Source organism: Rhamphochromis sp. 'chilingali', assembly GCF_963969265.1.
Source record: "Rhamphochromis sp. 'chilingali' genome assembly, chromosome: 5".
In the NCBI taxonomy this organism is placed as follows: domain Eukaryota; kingdom Metazoa; phylum Chordata; class Actinopteri; order Cichliformes; family Cichlidae; genus Rhamphochromis; species Rhamphochromis sp. 'chilingali'.
In genome coordinates, this window is record NC_137932.1 from 12,656,918 (window position 1) to 12,680,328 (window position 23,411).

Sequence of the window (23,411 nt, forward strand, 5' to 3'; positions counted from 1 at the left end):
TGAAGGAGGGGAGAGATGTGAGGGAGGGCCTGGGTTCCTTGGGGCCCGGGAGGTTAACTGTACTGTGTGCCCCCCCCCCTTCAGGAGACAACAACAGTCAGTCTGTTATAATCAACTAAAGGGAGAAACTGGGACTTCAGAGGCTGATGTAGCAAAATGTAGTCAAAAGTGTTGAAGAAATGGAAAAAGACAGGAAGAGAAAGGGGGCAGGATGCAACACCTGGCTGTGGCTATTTACTTATCACCTCTCCTTGCACGTGTACCTATATTCAAGCAACGTGTGGTTCACAGAATAAAGTCCTTGTTTATCTAGAAAAAATTATTTTCTTCAGATGGTTGCACCTTTGCTTTTAGCTTTAAAAATTCAGCTGGCCTTAATCACCACACTACGGATAAACTGTAAAACCGAAGACCCTCTTAAGTCATTATATCCCAATTTGAGCAAATGTGTGCACATTGTAAACCCACATCTATTGTTATTATTATTTTTATTAAATATAAAAAGGTGGAACTATTTCATGCATGCAAGCAATTAGATTTGAAATTATACAAGAGTACAGGAGATAAGATAAATAGATTTGACTGAAAAAAACAAAACAAACTCTAGAAGGTTTTCCGAGCCAGCTGTCCCCTTTGAAACGGGGTCAGCATCTTTTAGAAACAGAATAAATAAGTTATAATTCTTGGTCATATCAGAGTGTCTGTTCAGATGATTGTCCTCCTTTTAGACATGCTACCACTCATTTTAAACTGAGAGATGTCTTGTATGTGGAGCGGCTCCGTGTCCTCCAATCAATTTTACACTGGTAGCTACAAGGCCGTAAACCTTTACTATAAGTACAATTCATTGTTTAGTTTTACATTTTTTAAGCCATAAATTAATTGAAGCCCTCAGTCTACAGAATTCAGTGAGATCTAAAGTGAACATCAAGATTTCCTGGTCCTCCAGATAGTAAAAACTAAAGCAAAACTATTAATTACACGAATCAAATGTTCACTTTAAAGTATCACATAAATAAATGTAAGCTCACACTTACAATGCAGTTCATACTGTTTCACAGAGACGTTGTAGTCGGTAATAACAACTCTCAGACTTGTTTGTGAACAAATAAAAAAAGAAGAAGTTGAGTTTATTTTTTTTGTTGTTTTATTATTTTGTTCTTTCACGTCTATCTCTTGACGGTTCTCAAAACACATTCACAGTTTCACAAGTTATGTTAATTACAATGAATATAAAATAGTAACACTTAAAAAAAAAACACAGTAAAGAGTAACTTCTTATCATTAACTGGAGCAAATATGAATGGAATTTGCTCTAATAAGAAACCTGGTATATATGTGTGTGTGTATATATATATATATATATCTATATATCAGTATGCTATTCATTTATAATGCTTTTTTGTCATCACACAATAGATCGCTGGAGACAAACATGAATGTTCCAAACAGCAATACTCATAACTTAAAATACCTGCACATTAAAAGATATATAATATGAAATTAAATACTCATTAATACTCGACAAGCTGGATAAAGACTTGTAAAACGTGTCAAACAATAATTAGTGCACTGTTTAGTGAGGTTATGAATACATAACCAGATCCATGTAGCATGAGGAAAGATTAGGGAGGTCCAAGGTGGACCAAACTAATAAACAGTAGTGTTTGAGGGCTGCTGTGCACTCCTTCCCCTCCCTTTTAAAATTTTCCCCTCTACCCCCACCTTCAGAAATACAGTGTCACCCCATTTGTTAACCTTTATTCATTAGGGGTCAGGAAAAAGGCTCACAGGGCGACTGTAACAAGAAACACAGAACATTTAATTTTGGAGAACAAACTCGTTTTAACAACTTCTGTTAAAATACGAACAGTATTTATAGGTAACAGAACTTGGGAATCCCTTTACATTATTCGGTTATAAATCGTTTTTAATTCGTCCTCAGTTGCCCTTTAGTCATTTTCACATTTTTCTCTTTGCCAGTGGACAATACCAACAACCAAACATGTCGGCACAGAGTATTTCTTGAGATACTCAAAAGATAACTCAGACTTTTATTTTTTTTTATAAACACATCATTCGGGGGCATTTCATTCACTGCACGACTACAGGGCCTCTTCTACATTAACAGCTGCTTAGTTATAGTTTTTAGAGCAGGCTGTATTAAAAGCGTCGGCCACCAGGGGGGCCTGGCCACCTCTGGCCTCTGCCAGGTGGGGGGTGAGGCGGAGGAGAGACCGGTCCATTGTGGTAGCTGTGTAAAAGGATAAAATCACACATTGGATTCTTGGCTTTGGCCAATAGGGGGCACACTCTGATAAGAGCAGCCATCTGAACGACTCTAGTTTAAGGCGGGGGAACTGAGATCCCCTCTGCTCTGCACCTTTGAACTTGCAAAATACAGCTTCATGTTTCATGCACTATTTAAGAGTTTAGCTTAAAAAAATAACTTCACTTTACATTTGCTACAGTAGAAAACTATTAAAGCAAAAATGCTTCTTTTTGACACAGAGCTATCAAAAAATTGAAAAGAATTTAACTATAAGCAGGCTGAAGAGAAAGGGACAGAAAAGACTGTGCATTAGTGTCACAAACCTCTGTGCTTTTGCTGCATCTCAGATCTCAAAGAAAAACTCTCAGATTCTCTAAATTTAACAATCTGGTTACCGTGCACACAAAGCACAGAGATTTGTGACATTTTAAGCTTAAGCATGATATGAATATTAAAACACCGCTTACCCTCGTGGGCCTCGCGGACGGAAGGGGCGCGGAGGTCCAGGGGGTGGCATGCCACGGCCTCGAGGGTGTGGCGGACGCCCTCTGAAACCAGGATGACCTGGAGGAGGGGGTGGAGGGGGTCCATGCCTGTAGAGGAAGAACATTTTCAGGCAGTAAGGAATAAGACATTTGAAAGTGACAGGTCAGCTCTAGCTATGCGCTTTGTGGGTGTCTGTGCATGTTATGTGCCTGAATGAGGCGTTTACCTGGGCATGGGTGGAAAGGGGCCTCTGAGGTGCATAGGAGGTGGTGGGGAAGGGGGAAGAGGAGGGCCCATGCCCATAGGTCCAGCCCTACCTCGAGGACCTCTGAGGTCAGGGTAAGGACGCATCCTCCCCATTCCTCTGCAAGGGAAGAAGGTGCAGCATAATTTATCTAAATTGACACATGTAATGGATCAAAAGTTAAGTATGTAAAATGCATCTAAATACAGAAATACTCAGTAGTGGCTGTCTATAAGCATTTCCTTTTTATGTTTACCAACTGAAAATATGTGTTTAGAAACTAACCAAGTTATAAAACTTACATATTACAGAATATCAACACTGTGCGTGTGTCAGACATCAATAAAAGTACCTCATGGGCCCAAATCCATTCATGGCTCCATCCTTTACTCGACCCCTTCCAGGTCCTGGTGGCCCAAAGCCTTTCATCATGCCCCGCCCACCACGCATGCCACCTCTACTCATACGCCCCCCTCGCCCACGGCCTTTGGCCCCACGACCCCTGAAGGAAAATAACAAAGGGAAAACTGACACTGTCCTTCTAGTTCAGGTTCAGTCTTGTTAAGCTGTAACAAAAAAAATTAAAAAAAAAACACTGACGCACTTTAAATTTTTTATATCTAATCTTGCATAAAACCACAAGAATTGTCATGTTGTCAAATAGTAAGGCATTTAGACTACATAAATAGATATGGGTGTGAAGAGATGCATCTTTAAATCATTATAAAGGAAATCTGCAGGACCTGATTAAGTATTAGTAGAAAACTACTACATTAATTACTGTGACTTGCTGTGGTGAAATTAAAAATCTGCTGGAGATCAAAGAACAAGAAAAACACGTATGCATCCATTAAAATTTACAACAGAGTCCAGGTTGAAGATTTACTGTGAAATCTATAACAATCATTTAACACCAGGCTAAAAAAAGTTAAGCTTTTACAGATTATATCTGTGACACAGTACGACCTCTCTCAGTTACTGCCACTATAGGACAAAACAGTAAGCTATTAATAGCATGACCTTGCCATGACAGTTTCCTATAGACATATCTGAAAGATGAAGCAGGAAAAAAAAAGACCTAAACTCGAATAACCGGCATGTGTACACAAATGAAACAGAAGACTGTAACAGACAGCAGGACAGACCTGGATTTGAGTTGGATTACATGTTTCTCTGAGTCATCCATGGAAGTTTCTGTGACTCTCTCTTCTGTGTCCGTGTCCATCTGAAACAATCCCAAGTCAATAGTTATGTGCAGAAGATCAGCAGTAATAAGCACTAGATTCATACTTGTACCTGTACAAAACATAATGATATAGATATAGACAATGAACACCATCATGAACAGAAGAGCTGCGTTCAAACATACTATTTTTTAAGTGTTTATTATGTAATGCTGGAAACTGCACTGCAATGTCTTTGATTTGTATTCTAATATACTGAGAGGCACTTCATTTTCTGCATTCTGGTGATTTTTTTGCACTAATTTGTATGTTGTCTGCATAAATTACACAGGAAATGCCTTTAATCAATTTATTTCTTCAAGACTAATAAAACAGAACAATAAAGCACTAGAAGATAACTGTATATATATGAAGTGATATAACGCAGTCAGGCTCCCTGGTATTCTGTTTCACTTTTAAATGATTACTCTCCACTTTCCTCGTGTTTGTGTGCTGCTGAATCAGCACAAATACAGGCAGGATTTACTCGCCTATCCTTCCTTTGGATTGCTCTGTTCCAGTTTTGAGTCTGTGTGTAATTGCCTGGCAAGTTTGTGTAATTGCGTTTTATTAACAGGCTGATTAAATACTCATATGGCACCTCTTCAGCTCTCTTAAAAATTAAATCACGTCATACATTTTTATATCCTGGACTTTAATAGCTTAAATATATTTCAACAAGACATCTGCTCATGTTTTCTCATTCTAAAGAATCAGCCTGCTGAAAGCTAAAAGATCTAACGCATTACCTTAAGATTAGTTAACCACTACCAACCCCGGGTTATAAACAATAGGCTCAAAACCTCCAAACAGGAGTAATTACAGTCCTGTGTTATTTTTATTTTTGGAGGAGGGTGGGGGCTATCAAAAAGATCAGAATACATCAGAAGAGATCAGAATTTACTATGATACAAAGGCAATCTTGTTACACAGAAATTCTATAATAAAGATGTGCACCAAAACCTCCTCATGGTTGCTGGGTGGATAAAACTTAACCACACTGACAAAGACTAACACCGAGGACATGTCCCGTTTAATTTACCTGTATTTTTTACTTCATTAGTCTTACATAATAAAAAGAAAACGGAACATATTTTTACATTTTTCTTTAAGTCTAGTTAATATTATTACCCTTTCTCTTAACTTTATTTTGTCACACCCACTTTTAGTCAATGCAATAAATTTGATCACTGAATAATTTTATGCCTAATAAAGTCTACAGCTAAATCTCCCGAGAGTTATTTCCATTAGTTTATTATCCTCATTTTGCAATAATGAGGGATGAGTCGCTCATTCTACACCCACCTAAACATCCATTTAAGCCAGGATGTAGACGGAAAGTACACTGTTCTGCTTATAATTTATTATATAGAGAGATTTGTATGTAACAGGTCCAATGGCTGAGCCACACACTTAAAATGTTTAATGGCTATGAACATGGCATGAAGCACACTCGTTCATACGTACATTTTACAGTGATATTTTGAAGACAGAAAGCCTGCAAAGCCAAAGGCACGTCGAGCGTCATGGAAACAATTTTATCCCGATCCTAGGAGGCGGCTGAGGTTGTGTGAGCTTTTAAATATCAAGCTAGCAGCAGCGGCAGAGGGGGTTGGGGACGACCTGTGCGACAAATACAGTTCGAGCCTCTAATAATACTTCTTAATACCCCTCATGAATAGTAGCAAATAGTGAGCCCAGCCGGCTAAAATATACACGTAAAGCGATAAAGGGCCCCGTCTAATTCCTGGAACTTCCAGGGCAGGTATGACAGAATTACGCTATGTTGCAAATTTTTTAAAGAACAGTCTAATATAAACAAATTTCAAAGACACATTTAATGATATTTTCCTAATTGAAAATATAAACAGAATAAACTTCAGTGACAAGCGTGGGATTAAGTAAAACGTTAGTCATCCAAGAAAGGGGCGTTTCTGTAGATTTTTTTTACGCTTCTGGAATGACTTACTTCAAATCGGTGACGCCGGTGAGGTAGATTAAAAAAATGATACAGTTTTTGTGATTCCTAAAAAAAAAAAAGAAAAAAAATAGAAAAATAAAAAATATAGATATATACAAAATTTCTAGCAACTCTCGTACCTTCGATGGGCTTTGAAATGGCGGCTTAAACAGACATCCCAGGTTGGGATTTCTTTGTGAAGAGACGCTCGCTTTCAAAGTCACGCCCACAAGGAATAAATGTTTAAACTTGATTGGTTCATTGGTACCGTCATTTAGGCCAAGGTTCGCTTTCTGGGATTCTGATTGGTTGACTCGGCTAACGTGCTTCCAATGGTCTCCAGCCTTGAAAGCGGTTCAGTAATTAAACAGGCCACACGTTCAACACATTACACACGTTTATTGAAGATTGAGGGGAAAAGCATGACTGTAGAACTCATTTGGATTAAAACAGCCGATGAATGCAGAACATTTAGCAGAATACAAATCGACCTGTTTTAGTATTTGAGAAAAATACAAAATTCACACAGCAAAACGTTACCAATTCTCTTAAATTCTAAAAAATATAAAAACAGGAGGGTAAAAGTATGAATCAAGTACGACGACTCTTCTCCAAATTATGTCAACATAAACACTGAGTTCATAATTCCAACAAAAGTATGCCTCATATACAGAAAATATCTGGCAAGTGCAAGTAAAGTAAACAATATGTACATTATAACTGTTAAAAGAAATAAGAGGAAAGTATTAAAATGAGTATTAAACAGATAAGGAAACTAAACGAAATGTCCAAATACGGTCCATTTTCAGTGCATTTACGTGCGACTCAGGAGGTCTGCAAGCTTGTTGATGTATTCAATGGTGTATTTGAGCGTCTGTATCTTGGTCAGGGGCTGCCCTCTTTTGCTGTAGTCCGGCGGCAGGTAGTCCCGAAGCTGGTGCAAAGCCTCTGCGAGGCTCCTCATCCGCATCTTCTCCCGCTCGCTGGCCTTCATGCGTCTTTTGGTGGACATCTTTGGCTTGCCTTGCCTTTGCGCCGGTGGTGCAGTCACTTCTCGGCTCGTGAAGGTGAAGGAGAAGTCTTTGATCTCCCGATGCTGGCTGGAGTAGCACATCTCCGGTGAAGAGCACACTGACTCTCTCTGTGACTCAGGTGAAGTGGGCTGAGGTGACTCTTGGTTTTCTCCAAAGGCGCTCTCGTGGCACTTCCACTCAGACAATATTTCAGCTGTAACCACATCCAGGTTCATGTTGGATATCCAGGCGACCAAGCAGCGACGGATGGCATTCAGGGTTTCGGCAGGGAGAGTGTGTGAAAGTGATTTGGCCAAAGTGGTTTTATACAGAAGCTGATCTCCGGAGGTTTAAAGGTTCACAGCTGTAGCGACAAAAGTTCAAAGAAACTCGCAAGTGCCAAAATGCGACCTTCCCGGAGGACATGGTTCGTTAGTCTATCACTGGGGTGTGAATAAGGCTAAATAGAGGGATAATGTGATAGAAAGAAAAATAATTAGATTCCTTTACACTTTAAAGTCTCCCTGACGACAATTATCAGTTTAATGTGATTTGTCTAATGAAGGATGCTGCTTCACCTGGGATCTTCACGCTTCTCAGGCAAAGCAAGCCTGCTTGTGTCTTCAGCGTGGACGTTAACATAAATAAATAAAGACCAGAACTTTGGAAAAAGATAAACTTGCAGAGCCAAACTCTTTATCCTGTCTGGAAATTCCTAAAAGTGACTGTCCTTGTACTTCAACCTCCTTTAAATGTGTACAAATCCCACTAACTCTACTTTACCACACCAACTGGACATGAAAAACTAATATTTTATGTCCTAAGCTTTTGTTCTAATAATAATATAAAACAAATAAGATTAAAGAGCCAGTGTTATAGGACAGAGTTGTTATTTGGGCAGAGGATGCAGCTGTCACCAAGCTCCTGCCAGACCTTTCATGTCTGAAAAGGTGTGAGGCCTCACTCAGGATCAAGGGGACCAACTCTGGTGGGTTGTAAAAATCCAATGGCTCAGCCTCCTCCGTGCCTCCTGTCAGCTGCAGGGTCTCCTCCCTGCAGCTCTGTCAAACAGCGGTGGGAGAAAATGAGCACATGTGGTGCCATCAGTGAGTATTTAACACTCTGCATATCCAAAACCTCCTTCTGGTGCATTAAAATTAAACCTCATTTTTCATTAGTATTAAAGATGTTAAACTTTATTTGTGCACAGTGGTCTCCTCTGTTTTAGAGAAAGCTTCATTCACAGTAAGCTTATGGCAAAATCTATTTACGTTTCTTGGTTAACAGGTTCGTATATAAAACATTAAAAGACTGAAAATGTAACTCAAAGATATTAGAATCATAATTGTGAGACAATGAAAAGCAGACATTTTTAATATTAATAATTAATATGCTCAATATTGAGTCATTTTCTCAGAGGTTTGAGTTAGTAAGGTGAAACTTTGAAATAATAACCAGTAACTGACTTAAGGATGAAAACAATGTGGGGTTTGGTTTTTTTTTTTTGGTTTTTTTCCAATGGCGGAAACAAGCTTCCATACTTAAGTCATATTCTGTTGAGTGTTTTTAATTCATTAAAATTTCTGGTTATTATCTCAAAATTTGACCTTACTGTATCAAACATCTGAGAAAATAACATGAAATTTCAAGTTGTTATGTTGGAATTTTGAGAAAATATCCAGAAATTTGGGGATTACTATCTTAAAATTTCAGGTTATTATCACAAATTTTTGGATTATGGATGGGAAAAAATTATTTTTTTTTTAGTGACAGAAAAAGTTTCTGCTGAGTGTGGTTTTACATTTATTATGGAAGCTTGTTTCTGCCACTGGAAAGTCAAAAATTTGGATTACTATCTCAAAATTTCAACTTCCTGACTCAAACGTAGAAGAAAATAACTTGAAATATCCCATTATTAATTTGAAATTTTGAGATAACCTGAAATCTTGACTTATATACTGTAAAAGGTTTTTGGATTTTTTTTTAGTGGCAACAAAAAAAACACAAGCTTCCATATCTAATATTTGAGCTTATGTTACAAGTGTTTCCAAAGTCCAGAGTAAACTTTCAGTGTTAAAAGAGCAACAGCTTACATGTTTTTGTCCTTTGTCGTGTAACCACACTGATTACTTCTGAAATTTCAGCCTCAGTCTCTCTGCCAGTGGCAGCGGACTCTCACTACAAATTACAGAGTCGTCGCTCTCTGACACGGTGATGGGTGAGGCTGGAGTGGGAAGGAACATGTTGGCACCCACATCAGCTGCTGGGACATCCTGGCAGTTGTTTTCAGTTGATACAGGTGTGCTGTTATTTTCAAAATGTTTGCTCTGAGGTTTTTGTCTTGCTAAATGAAGGCTCCGAGCGGGTTTTGCAGTTGCTTGGGTCGCTGCGTGTGAAGCAACTGGTTTCAGAGGGAAGTCTGAAACAAAGCTGCCTTTGAGTTTGTGTTTAGGTTTTGTTTTTGTCCGTCTTTGAGGTCCACACTTCTGGTTCTCCACGTCGCTGTCCTCACTGGATGAACGAACGCTCATACACACACTCTTTTTGGTGGTCTGTGGCATGCTCTCGTCCTTCTTGTCACTTGTACCTGGGTTAGAGTGGCACCTCTGTGGTGGGACAACTAATGACTGAATAGCTGTCCTGACAAATTTATATTTGTGTGGAGGCTTTTTGGAGTTGTTAAATGTGTCTTTGGCTTTACTTTGAGCCGGGGCACCTGGCTTTTCTATCTGGGTTTTTTCTGCACGTGCTTCATTTTTCTTAACAGCAGATTCTTTGCTAACCCCACTGGAAATGTGTCCACTGGGTTTTGACTTGACTGCATCATTGCATACCTGATTCACGATTTTGGCTGTATTCTTCATGAGCACCCGCTCCCTTAGAGGACACTCTGAGTAACAGAGCTCTGGAGCAGATCTGGAGTCTACTGGTTTGACATCAGGTGAGATTTTCTGCTCCGTTTTTTGACTCTCTGTTTCACTGTCTGTGGTTGTATTTAGCTCTGGACCAGTGGAGTGGCTGGTAGCTGCTTGTTGGGATGGAGAGGATGTGAAGGACAAAGCATCCCAGTCGATATCACTCAGGTGTAGCGCTTCAATTACAGCAGAGACAGAAGGTGAAGCAACTGGCTCAGAGTCAGCACGAGACAGAGGAGTATTGGGGCAATCACTCAGGCTGGAGCGATCATCTTTTCCTCTTTCATTCTGCTTATGGTTCACCGGTGTGTCCAAAATCACAACCTCTGGTTCATCTGTGCTTGCCAACGTAGGGAGCAGCTTTGGCTGTTGAGTCATAGAATTCGATGAAGAGGAACTCTGAAGAGTCATCTGAGCCAAGAGGTCTGATAAACCATCCGAGGGCTTCTCCTTTTTACTTTTTGGCTTCTTTTCTGTAAAAGAAGACACGTTATCAGAAGATTATCTGAATTAGTTTCCTGTTAATCCTAATACTTTTTCAGTGTCTGTGCCTAGTTTTCCTGCAAACTAGGAATTAAATCTAGATAGCAGTGATGATTTGTGTGTTCAAAGCTCAGTTTGTATAAAATGAAAACAGAGCCTATGAGATTGCTGAATCAAGGCCTCTGCTGTGAACCAGCTACATTTGTATGTGTCCCAGCTGCTTTAATAAACAGTGTTGAGACGCAAGTTTAAGATGCAAGTGTCCTTGATCGGGATGGCCTTGTCATAGCAGAGACATGTGCTTTAATGATGTAAAGCACATAGCTAAAATGGACTTTGTGCATTTAAAGTGGATATCATAAATCTCTGTCTTACTCTTTGTCTTGTTCTCTTCAGCCAGAGCTTTGTGTCTGAGGTAGGTCTCCACCAGCTCAGGGTAGGCCACACGAAACAGAGACTCCTCCTCCACCGTCCTCACCTCACGCTGTTCCTCTGCAGGCCGATCCTCAGGAAACACAAAATGTTCTGCAGAACAGACATCAACATCAGCTCCAACTTCTCACACTGAAGTATTTAAACTCCTCAAACTTTTCATATTTTTTGCCTTAAAAAGTGAGTAATAAATTCAAATATCTAAATGTCCATTAATGTCCTGTTCACTGATCATTGCAGTTCTCAGCACTTTTGTTCTTGTTATTAAAGCACCAGGAAGTAGAAATTTTGAGAGACAATGTCCTTGTGAAATTAAGCTATTTTTAGATTAATATGCAACTTATTTACATATTATTTACTTATTTTAAACCATGACAAAATTATCAGATGATGATACAGTTAGCTGAAAAAAAAAAGTAGTTATGACAGTTTTTGTAGTTTTGCTTACGTACGCCACCACATTGTTTTAAATCAAACAATCAAGATGTGATTGTAGAGACGACTTTCAGCTTAAATTCAAGAGGCTGTACAAAAATCCTGTAGTGTCAGCCGCTTTTATGCACAGTTCCCTGTTTTCAGAAGTTCAAAATTAACTGAACAAATTTATCATTTAAATGATGATTGTTTTGAATACTTTGGTAAAATCCTTTGCAGTCAATGAATGGCTGTTTCCTCCCTTGAGATGCTCTGCTAGGCACCGTCTGAATATCCAATTTCTTTGCCTATTGTTCACCAACCTTTTGGGTTGCTTTTGCACTATGCTTTGGGTCATTATCGATTTGAATTGTGAAGCACTGTCTGATCCACTTTGCAGCATTTGGCCAAATCCTACATCTATCAGCAGTCACATCATCAATAAACATTTGTAAATTAGTTACACCGGCAGCCATACAAGCCCATGTCATAACATTACCTCCACCATGCTTGACAGATGATCTGATGTACTTTGGATACTTAGCCATTTTCTCTTTCTCTTCTCGTAATCCTGGTACAAGTTAATCTTGGTTTTATGTCTAATGTCTAATTTGGCCCTCTTGTTCTTGAGTGTAACTAGTGGGTTGCACGTTGTTAATGATCCCTCTATATCCATTCATGAAGGTGCCTCTTGATTGTAGACCATGTTTTGGAGTTGTTTTTCTTAGCCATGGAAATGAGTCTGTCATGATGTACTTTAGCTGTCTTCTGTGGTCTTGCAGTCCTTTTGGTGTTGCTGAGCTGATCAGTTCACTAATTATTTTTAAGACTGCACCAGATTTTAGATTTGGCCATGCCTAAATATTTTGCAAACTCTCTAATAGGTTTATTTTGCTGAGATCTTTTAGTTTGTTTTGTTTTAGTCTAATGATGGCTTTATCTGGGATAAAAACCTCTGTCACATTAAACATTTGGAGCTCCCTGGTGTGGCAACCCCTTGTGAGGAAGGAGCAGTTGGCTTCCTTCACTTACACTGGCATCTCTTTTGTGGCTCATATTGAGAGTTGCAGTGAAAAGCTAAAAAATACACGTTGAACACTTGGAATACACTCCAGATCCTTTATTTGCTTAATTTGTCGGGACGGGCCTTACCCAGCCATGAAACTGCCTGTCAGGAGGCCCGTGCATAAAAACACCTTCCTCTGATGTAGAACAATCTAAGTTAGCTGAGATTTTCTGAGGCCACTCACATCAGACGGGCTTGTTAGTTAAGGGGGCTTTAATATGACAGATTTCCCAGCTCAGAGGAGGAAGCCACTTTAGCACCTAGTGCCTGTTGTGACTGATCTGTCACCTCTGAACCCCACCTCACAGCCAGTCACTAACAGACGACTCGGTGACGAGCACCCTACACCCCAACCTCCACTAAACACAGTACTCCTGTCACTCAAATCAGCTTTTTATTCTTGAGTGTCACTTTTCTTCCCCTTCTATTGTATGCTGTGAGTAAATTATACTTTTTTCCCCATCATGGGATTTAAACTGACCTGGTGTTCTCCAGATGACTTCAAAGCAAGCAACGCCATTCCTCACTCTTGGTTTAAATATTCTTTAGCATGAAAAAAAGGTTGAAAGTTAAGGATGTAAAGCTGTTATAATAACAATATCATAAAAGTGATAACTTATCTGACATTAAAAACTGTAACACTACCGGATGGGCTCAACTTGGCAGGACATGTCTGTTCCATATTTTCGGTTCATCAGCTCAGCGTAGGTCATCAACACTAGCACCTTTTCGCTGGTGTAGTGCTTCGGCCACTCCATCTTATCATAGGCGAATTTCTAAAGACACAAAACGTAAATGTTTACACACAGCCCGCCGAACAGATGACCTTACACTTAATAATTTACAAACCCATTAACCTGGATCAGCAGCATATTCGGCTTCCTCCTCTTAAAATGTGACACAGGCTTATCTTTGGAAACCAGAAACTCACGAATGATCTGCAAGACATGGTTTAAGCATTAAAAATTACTCCAATTATTTGTCAAGTTATAATAAAAAATAAAAAAGAAAGATCAAAATGTACCTCAGTGAAAGGAAAATGCTGACTCGCCAGTGTTTTCCTGCAAATAAGAACTTGTCTGTTTAGTTAAATAGTTATTAAATAGCAGAAAATCAGCTTTGACATTCTGAATTGCCATTCACCTCCTGATGTTTGCCTCAAAAGACAAGGCCTGGCGAGTCTGTTCGTAGCGGTGCCAGTCACACGGACACTGGTAATCGAAATCCTGAGGCTGACAGAAGCGATTACTGCCGCAGAGCACACATCCGCGGGACTCGTGAGTCTTAGCTGATCCTGATAACGAAAGAATAACAGTCAGTAAGGGGTCTCAGATGCTGAAATCTCTCACATACTTGCATGTTTTGACGTGACAGTTTAAAAGGCTTTAAAATAGCCACAGGATCAGGAGTGGAGGTCAGAGTTCAAAGCAGGGCACCACTCACCAGGATGTCGACACAAGTTGCAGTGAGGAACCTTCTTTACACCTCCTTCAAACACTTCTGTGGTCTCTTCATTCCACTGGATGAACCTGTAGTTATCAGAAAGAACACGAACACAACTTTTAACTCGGGCTACTCAGAGAGAAACTGCTTAGCTACATTCACGGGTGTTTGTGTTTTCTACCTCTGTAGGAGTGTTTGTCCTTTCAGCGTCTGAATGAGCCTCAGAGCCTGCTCTTTGCCAACACCTGGTATGCCCTTATGGAAACAGGAAAGCATTCAGTAAACAAAAAGCATTGATACTACAGATTTTCCTTTAGCCAATTTCAGATTAAGGTGTCTTCACTACCTTGGGAATATAATCACAGCCAAGGAGAATGGCCAGACCGACAAGATTCTCTCTGGACAGATTTAAGTCTGTTTGCACTCGAGAAGTCTGGTAACAGTCCACCTGAGGGTCCTGCAGTATAAAATACACGTAGGTCAGTGAATGATAGCTTCAAGGCTGCAGGATTTCCAAACCATCTGTAGTGTATTTACACAAGTAACTGCATCTTATTACTCCAAAGAGGTTTTTCTTAAGATTAACTTCCACAGACATACTTTACTGTTCATGTTGAAGTTCCTGTACACAGTACGGGCTCCATACAAGAAAGCGTCTCCATCGTTAGTGATGCAGCCGTCCACCAGGCCCTGTGAGTCCAGGTAGGCACACATGGCCTCAGCCTCTCCAGCAGCTGTCACCCAAGGTACACCTAGGTAGTCCAACATCTCTGCACACTACAGAGGGAGTACAAAGAGATGTAAGGCCACTGGAGGTAACAATTACAAATGAGAAATTTATCCCAGGAGTTCAAATATTTGATTTTTATTTACAACTTAACCATGAAAAGGTAAATAAAAATATTGTTGCCTGACAAAAAAAAACACAATTTGTCATAAAATTTTCAAATAGACTTTCATATTTTCAAGTAAATTTGCCAGTTATTTCCTATAGGTGTAATATAAAAATGTTTCTGTACATGTTTATTGTTGTTTTTTCTTTATTTCTCAAAAATCTAACTTTTTTCTCAAAACTTCTAAATCTGACCTTAATTCTTGCCAGTTTGCTATTTTTGTCCTTATAACTTCATGTTGTTCCTCCAAATTTAAAAATTTCTTTGACATTTTTTTATTTTCTTCTTTTATGGAATTTATATGGTTTTCTCTAAGTTTGACCATTTTTTTCTAGTAAAATGGTGGTTTCTCATCATTGTTTTTATATTTATCATTTTACATTTTTCTCTAAACTTGACAGATCTTGCTTTTTCATCTAAATTGTACCGTCTTAAAAAAAAATGCCGTCGTAGCAAGCTGAAAAGTGGGCAGAGATAACCACAGACGTTTTCTTTTGAGCAGGAGATTACAGACCTACCTCTCTCAGCACGGCTTTAAAGCGCCCCCTGCTGGTGCCTGTTGCAAACTTCGGAGCAGTGCTCTTCTTGAAGCCTCCATATCTTGTTTCTGTCCTCTTGTTCATGGTTTCTGCTTTAATTTTTGGAGCCTCTCCTTCCATAACAAACACGAGTTTCACCCCCATCAGTGTGAGGGACGATACCCTGAAAAATAAATTCCTGGACACAGCGTGGAGTAAGAAAAGCTTTTAAATTTATAGTTACTTGGAAGCAACAGCGCGATGAGTTTATTATGGGGACATTACCTCAGATGGGGCTTCGTGACTCTCCCCATCATTGCTTGGACGTGCTGGGCTTCGCACACCCACAAACTCAGGTCGACTGCCAGCGTCTTTCCACTCAAACTGTACAGAGGCACCGACTCACGAACCGGCTCCACGATAGACCACAAATCCTGAACGCCCATATTTACACACAATTGGATTTTAAACAATTAAAAACGGAGAAATGTATTTTAAAACCCCCAATGTTACAACAACAAAAACTGTACAGCAAGTCGGAGTTTTCGAACTGTGGCGCCATTGGGCCGCGTCCCATTTTGTTAAAGGTCTATGTACTAACACTGCCTTGTTTCTGCATTAATTGGCTTTGCTCTGAAAACAAAGTGGATGAGAGCTTTACATTTCATCTACAAGGTGATAGTCGTTATATTTATTAACAGATTAATTTAGCTTTAAATAAACAATAAATTATGAAGGACAAAGTAGCAATGAAGGAAACAGTCCACAGAGTCGGTCGAAACCCGGCGGGCTAAATAAGACGTCATATTAAAGCGCCTTCAAATCCTCGTTGCTATGGATACGAGGCACCGTTTACTGTCGCTCTCTTTTCAACCATGGACTCAAAAATACTCATTGAAATTGTGGGTGTGTTTAAAGACTGCAGTTTCCACGTTGCTAAAAGCATCGCCGAGGTAAACTAACGCTTTCTCTGGTTTAATTTCACCTAACCTTTTGACCTTTCACCCGTATTTGTCCACTCTGCTCAACAGGGACTAAAACTGCAGTTTCCTACGGCGTTTCTGGATCCAGAAATTAGGCCACTTTTTGAATTTGAGTGGCACGGGTATCTCTGCGACAAGAAGAAGGTATGTAACAAAATGTTTTTTGCTTTGTAAAAACTGGTAAAAACTAAAACTTAAACCTGCCCCTTGATAAATACTTTCCCTGATAATAATAATAATGATAATGATAATAAGATGCTAAACCAAACACTGAAATTAATTTTAAAAAATTAAAAAGAAAGTAACACTAGGCGTTCTAGATGCATAATCTTTGAGGTTATATTTGTCTTGAGCAACCAAACATTTCTTGGCTCCTTAAGCCTGATCCTGCCAGAGGTTTCTTCCTGTTACAATGGTGCTTTTCTTTCCCACTGTCGCCAAGTTCTATGTATGTGATCTGAAATGCAAGCAGATGAGGTGCTGTGGCAAAATCCTAAAAGGAGCAGCTGAAAGAAGAATGAGCTCAAAGATCAAATTCTTGGACATTTTTAATAGATTCAACTATTTTTTTCCATCTGTGCATCAAAATTGTTGATTAGTTTCTCTTAATTTCATCTTACTCATAGATAACTCAAAAGTTTGAGATAATAACCTGAAATTATTATCATACACAGCAGGCAGGATTTAACATAAGGTATTTAATGGTGGATTGAAAACAAAAGCCAAACAGAATTTGACAGGGAACACATGATGGAGGGCAACAGACATCAGAACAAGGACAAGGGAAGACTGAAGCAATACATACACAAAAACACAGAGAACAATCGGGGAAGTGGAAACAGCTGAGAAATTAGACACGGGGAGCAATGATGATCAGGGTGCATTCCAAAAGCCCTTCCTATCTCTTTTTCCTAACATCATCAAGGTCAAGAAAAGGTGGGGTAGGAGAACTGATAAGAGAAGAGCAGTGCTTTGAGAAAAAGGAAAATTAAAGCAAGATTTACTCATGTCTGCACCATGCAGAGCTGGCTTCTGATGTTACAAAGCTGCTGGAGCTACTCAAGTGGCACAAAGTCCACTTTGTGACTGAAAGTTGTAAACAGGAATATTTTTGCGGCTGGCCTTTATTGTATATGTATGTGTAGAAATTTCACTTTCTGGAGGAGAATATTTAAACAAGTCATGTAAATGTGATTCACAAAATCTGCAGCACACAATATATGGAAAAATTGCACAACATACAACACTTGGGCATGTTGTGGTTTTGATTGTTGTTATAAGTAGGGTTTATTTTTTAGGAAGGAGAGATGTTATCCAAACAAGTGCGTAATCAGTGCTTTGCATTAACGCAAAGCTGTGAGCGCAATGTCAAAGTTCTTTGTCCTTGAACTTTTCACTCAGTCCTCATACTGAGGATTCAATAATAATAACAACAACGCATTGTATTTATGGAGAGCTTTAGAAATACTTAAAGACACTTTACAAGCAATTAAATACGAAAATCACAGTATGGATAAAATAAAGCAGTTAGAAAGAAATCATAGAATTAAAACTCAAAGCATAATAAAATGTGCAATTCACTTGTATTTTTATTTTATTTTTATTCCTATTTATTCTATTTATCCCCTTCGTATATTTTATTTATATCTGTCTCTGTATATATATATATATATATATATATATATATATATATATATATATATATATATATATATATATATATATATAAAAATAATATTCTGTAACTTCTGTCGGTGCTGTGCTTTTTGGAAATCGAATTTCCCAGAGGAACCCACCCGAGGGATTAATAAAGTTCTAGCTTATCTTATCTTAAAATTAAAATGAAACAGAATAGCTAAGCTTCAAAAGATGTGTTTTAAGGCTGGCTTTAGAGATAGGGAACGACTCAATGTTGTGAATGTGGTGCGGGAGAGAGCTCCAAGGACAAGGGGCCACTTGGCGGAAAGCTCTAATGCCCAGAGTGGTCGGGCGAGGAGTAACTCCAAGTGTGAATGAGTGGCAATGTGCAGAAGGTCAGAGAGAGATGGAGGTCCGAGGTTATGGAGAAACTTGTGATCTTATGTTAAATAATGTTTTGTGTTCTTTTGCACGTTGTACAAGTCAGCTGTTCCATATAAACATATTAGAGGATTATATGGTGGAATAGTTTCTCTTCTAAAATTCCCTCTATTAATCACTTATCCCAACTGACCTGAAGTGAAAATTAATTTTGGATAATCATGAAGCCTACAATGCAATAACACACCTTGCTAACATATGCAGAACCTTAAACATTCGTAATCTTAAGCCATTCATATGAAAGCCAAAAGACATTACTATAGTTGCACTAGGTCCTCATTTACATCAAGTGTAAATACCTTGGCTGCAATACATCATGTCAGGTTTCACTCTCTGGTAGACAAAGTTTGACACATAAACGTTATCTACTATCAAAAATAAAAGAGTAAATAACATACACAAGTCAAGATTAACCCTGTGACAGACTGGCGACCTGTCCAGGGTGTACCCTGCCTCTCGCCCTATGACAGCTGGATTAGGCTCCAGTGACCCTGAAAAGAATAAGCAGAAGGGAATGGATGGATGAATGGATGAAATCAGGATTAAGACATGACGCAGCAATAAAGAAACATGGAGACACGACAAACTGGGGAGACAGAATTGGATCACAAAAGATGATAACTAAAGATTATGTGACTGAATGAGGAACACAGACTGGAAACACAGGGGAGCAAGCACTGAAAGGACAAAGGACATCAAATTACAAAATCAAAAAAACATGAGCTCGCAGAAAACTCAAAACATCCCAAAACTCAAAACAAATGAAATACCCAGGACCATGAAACATTATTTCAGTATTATTGTTGTTATCAGGAAAATACGAGAGAGAGACAGAGAGAGAGAGAGCACTATCACAATATTATATATAATATTAACAGAAATCCGCTCTTTCTAAAAAAGGTCATTTGAATATGTTACTTGGGGTCATACCTGAGGAAAAACACATGACCTATTTTAGACTGCTTTTAAGGATATTTGTGTCTTATAAATGTGAAGCTGCATATAAAATATCAGTCTAATCCTGCCTGGAAAACTGTGTTTTTACAGGTCTCCATATCTGCTGTCGGACATCTCGACCAGACATCCAAATACTTGAAGCATCATCACTATTTTCTAATTTGAGCTCAGTATAGGCATAGTACCAGGTGCTAAGCCTCTTACAGTCTGAAGAAGGATGATAATATTTAGTAAGGGGTTAACTCAACCCGACTGCTGTCAGATAGAAATATATTGTATGGACAAATGTGACACTGACATAATTAATTAATGTGGAAAAGTTATTTGTAAATGTAGCGGAAGTTAAAATGCAGCCTTTCCTTTGAAATATAGAATTTTAGTTGTTGTTTGATGGCATCATCTGAAATGAGTGATGGTGTTATAAATAGTGGAGGTGAACGTGTGGACGACAGCAGGTTTCTGGGGGTTCTTGATGCTCTAAACCTACACAGTAAAATACTGCTGTGATTTATGACATTACAGCTATTCTGGAACGCTGAATCACAGCACGTTCATTGTTGTTCCAAACTTGTGATTCAAGGAGCTGCGTGGTGAAGTGTGGCAGTACTCCAGTAGCCTGATGTGCTTTCTGAACGGCCGTCTCCTCGGTGATGAAAAGGATCTCGCCAGCTGGGCCAAGAATCAGTGGGGTTTCACTTTCACCCAGCCGCAAGCTTTCTACACGACTCTTGCTGAGGAGTACTACATCGAACACCTCCAGAAAACTGGGGCAAGTCACGCAAACACTGTCACTTAAATATCCATTATAGGTAAAAAATATGTTGACCAGAGAAGTCAAATTCATTTTCCATCCATCCATTCGCTACCGCTTATCCTTTTCAGGGTCGCGGGAGCCAATCCCAGCTGTCATAGGGCGAGAGGCGGGGTACACCCTGGACAGGTCGCCAGTCTGTCACAGGGCTAACACACAAGGACAGACAACCATTCACACTCACATTCACACCTAGTGGCAATTTGGATTATCCAATTAACCTATCCCCACAAACTGCATGTCTTTGGACAGTGGGAGGAAGCCGGAGTACCCGGAGGGAACCCACGCAGACATGGGGAGAACATGCAAACTCCACACAGAAAGACCCCGGCTTGATGTTGGAATTGAACCCAGGACCTTCTTGCTGTGCGGCAACAGTGCTAACCACCGTGCCGCCCTCAAATTCAAATTCATTTTACCATATTTAAATATTCTATTAAACATTAAAATATTAAAATATTTTTATTATTTTACAGAACCTCTGTAAAAATTCTGTAAAATAAATTTTTTTCTGCTAAAAACAGAAATTTCTCTTGTACATAGTTGAAAAGCTGAATTTTAGTGTCATTTATTTCATTTCGTGTTCTATGTTCATGGGAGAGGTATTTATCAGTAGGAAAAGCTGTAAAAAATACAAAAATACAGAATTTACACCCTCCTTCATGTTTCCTAAGCTCTCCAGTGTGCCAGATTGGAGTCTTTGCCAGGCCATTTCTGGCCCCCAGGCCTTGTGTTTGACAGCCCTGATATAGACAGTTTATTTACATTCTGTATTTGGAATCAAAGAGCAAATCAGCACCGTATATTTAGTTGTTATTTCATTAGTAAAAAAAAAAGTGGCTTATTAAGTGTATCTTTCTGATGACTGTTTAAAGTCGTGAATATGATTTGAAAACCAATTCATGTAAGATTCTTTCGAAAAATGTTGGGATGCAGCACATTTTATACCTAATCAAAATAACCAAAGGGAGCACACACTCAATATTAAAACTTTATTGTTGAAAAATGTATTTGATGACAACATCATGTTTGGGGGGGGAAAGTGCTCGAGGTGTATAAATAGTCTCGTATTCTTCTTTCAGTGTTCTAAGCTTATGTCTTTCTTTTTCACTGTTTCTTTCCTTGGGTCTCTTGAGTTTAGTCAGCTACTTTAACCTGCTTGGATTACACGCTTTATCTCTGGCAGTACTGCTCATGTCTGGTGTAACTCCATGCCTTTCCAGATATTTTGCATTGTGCATTTGAGTCCACCTCTCACTATATAAAATATTCAACATGCCTATGCTCTTTCACTGTAGCATCAGTTTGTCTTCATGGATGTTGAGATTGCGGGAGAAGCTGCGGGGAGGTTAATGTTTGAGGTGAGCCAACTTTGACACATAAGGCATAGGATCCAAACTCATTTGCATCCTGCTACTTTTCAAATGATCTTTTAAAACAGTCAGTCTAAACATTGAACTCCCGGATAAGAAAATATTTGATCATTACAGATGTGATCAGATATCATGTTTCCTCTGCTCTGCTCAGCTCTTCTCAGATATTTGTCCAAAGACATCCAAGAACTTTGAGGGTCTGTGCACAGGAGAGCAAGGACTGTCACAGAGTGGCTTCCCACTCTGCTATAAAGGCTCTCTGTTTCATCGGATTGTGCCCAATGGATGGGTGCAGGGTGGAGGTACACATGTATAAAAACATCAATATAATGTGACATCATACTTAAATATAGATACAGAAAATTTCACGATCTGTGATATATTAAACACTCTCATAAATATGTTGATAAATTGTTTAGATAGTTTTAATGGATTCATTAAAGTCAGCAGTACAGTTGTGGCTGTACCTATAAATTTCGCAGATATTTCTCCAGAGAGGAAAGGAAATGGAGGCGAGTCAATCTACGGGCTAATGTTTGAAGGTATGCTCTACAGCGTTATGTTTAGAACATACTATATAACTACACTATTGGACTATGATGTCCATAGACAACATTGTGATATGTAGGGAGAGTAGGGAGTGAGTGGAAGAGAGACTGGAGAGGTGGAGGTACGCACTGCACAAACTAGGAATGAAAGTCTGTAGAAGCGAGACAGAACATGTGTGTTAATGAGAGAGAAATGGGTGGAAAATGGATATGTAAGGAGCAGAGGTAGTGAAGGTGAATAGGTTTAATTGCCTGGGGTTAACCATTCAAAGCAACAAGAGAGGTGAAGAAGACAGTGCTGGCAGGGTAGAGTGGGTGGAGACGAATGTCGGGGGTGTTTGTGACAGAAGGAGAGCAGCGAGAGTGAAAGAGAATGTGTAGGAGATGGTAGTGAGAGCTGCTATGATGCATTGTTTGGAGACAATGCCACTAACAGACAAGAGGCCGAGCAGGAGGTGGCAGAGTTGAAGATATTAAAATTTGCACTAGGAGTGACCAGAAGGGAGATGATTAAAAATGAGTATATTAGAGGGAGAGCTCAGGTTGAACAGTTTGGAGACAAAGTTAGAGAGGCAAGGCTGAGATGGTTTGGACTTGTGCAGAGAAGGGATAGTGGATATACTGGACAAAGAATGTTGAATATGGAGCTGCCAGGCAGGAGGAAAAGAGGAGGAGGTTCATGGACGACAGAAGATATTAAACAAAAAGCTAAAGTTCTATATTTCAAAGGGATGGCTGCACTTTAACATCTACTATATTTACAAATAACTTTCCACATGAATGGTGTCAGATATTTAGGCGATAGCGTGTGATCCACTGAAGTGATCCTTAAAGAAAAAGAAGAAGAAAAAGAAGAAGCCATCATTGATTTACTTGTGCTTCCTCTATAAATGTTCACCTGAACTTGCACGTGCCTGCCCCTCTTTTAGATGAGAATTTTGTCATTTCACACACTAAGCGCGGCATCCTGGGAATGGCTAATAAAGGTGCCCACAGCAATGGATCCCAGTTCTACATCACCCTACAGCCAACGCCATGGATGGATAAGACCTATGTTGCCTTTGGGTTGGTGTATCTGATTTTAGCTGAAAGACATCTTTTTAATTCCCACAGCTCTCACGTAGCTTCAAAAGGGAAGTTAAATCTCTTTTCTTCTCTTTTGCAGTCAAGTCGTTGAGGGTCTCGATGTCCTGAGGAGGTTAGAAGAAGCTTCAACTTGCAATGAAAGACCCAAGTATGAGTGTAGAATTACAGCCTGTGGAGTGCTTAAACCAGAGCTCATAAGCTTTAATCATTGA

The 23,411-nt window shown here is 39.3% G+C and overlaps 4 protein-coding genes across 6 annotated transcripts; 1 reads left to right on the plus strand and 3 right to left on the minus strand.

Annotated features, from left to right (window-relative positions):
* Positions 1-1,129: 1,129 nt before the first annotated feature.
* On the minus strand, positions 1,130-6,378 carry LOC308397755 (uncharacterized protein). The gene is made up of 6 exons (XM_080883846.1): positions 6,326-6,378; positions 4,148-4,227; positions 3,355-3,504; positions 2,985-3,122; positions 2,740-2,865; positions 1,130-2,254 (listed from the first exon to the last, which is right to left on the minus strand). Exons 2-6 carry the CDS (start codon positions 4,225-4,227, stop codon positions 2,164-2,166), a joined length of 585 nt encoding a protein of 194 aa, XP_080739972.1. The 5' UTR covers positions 6,326-6,378; the 3' UTR covers positions 1,130-2,163.
* A 186-nt stretch (positions 6,379-6,564) lies between these two features.
* Positions 6,565-7,559, minus strand: msgn1 (mesogenin 1). Its single transcript, XM_080883847.1, has one exon. The coding sequence runs from the start codon at positions 7,432-7,434 to the stop codon at positions 7,000-7,002; it is 435 nt and encodes a 144-aa protein (XP_080739973.1). The 5' UTR covers positions 7,435-7,559; the 3' UTR covers positions 6,565-6,999.
* A 595-nt stretch (positions 7,560-8,154) lies between these two features.
* gen1 (GEN1 Holliday junction 5' flap endonuclease) lies at positions 8,155-16,105 on the minus strand. Of its 2 annotated transcripts, XM_080883842.1 has the most exons (14): positions 15,648-16,105; positions 15,363-15,561; positions 14,552-14,728; positions 14,298-14,408; positions 14,133-14,206; positions 13,952-14,037; positions 13,652-13,802; positions 13,533-13,569; positions 13,366-13,446; positions 13,154-13,284; positions 12,990-13,051; positions 10,972-11,121; positions 9,292-10,586; positions 8,155-8,259 (listed from the first exon to the last, which is right to left on the minus strand). In XM_080883842.1, the coding sequence occupies exons 1-13, from the start codon at positions 15,806-15,808 to the stop codon at positions 9,325-9,327; spliced, it is 2,682 nt and encodes an 893-aa protein (XP_080739968.1). In that variant the 5' UTR covers positions 15,809-16,105; the 3' UTR covers positions 8,155-8,259; positions 9,292-9,324. The 2 variants fall into 2 exon arrangements, with proteins under 2 accessions (XP_080739968.1, XP_080739967.1); XM_080883841.1 differs by lacking the exon at positions 8,155-8,259 and having other exon boundaries at positions 8,606-10,586; positions 15,648-16,104.
* A 97-nt stretch (positions 16,106-16,202) lies between these two features.
* On the plus strand, positions 16,203-23,411 carry ppil6 (peptidylprolyl isomerase (cyclophilin)-like 6; the record flags this gene model as incomplete). Of its 2 annotated transcripts, none has more annotated exons than XM_080883843.1 (8): positions 16,203-16,315; positions 16,394-16,489; positions 19,962-20,150; positions 21,491-21,553; positions 21,720-21,867; positions 22,048-22,107; positions 23,043-23,178; positions 23,279-23,411. In XM_080883843.1, exons 1-8 carry the CDS (start codon positions 16,238-16,240, stop codon positions 23,409-23,411), a joined length of 903 nt encoding a protein of 300 aa, XP_080739969.1. In that variant the 5' UTR covers positions 16,203-16,237. The 2 variants fall into 2 exon arrangements, with proteins under 2 accessions (XP_080739969.1, XP_080739970.1); XM_080883844.1 differs by having other exon boundaries at positions 16,207-16,264.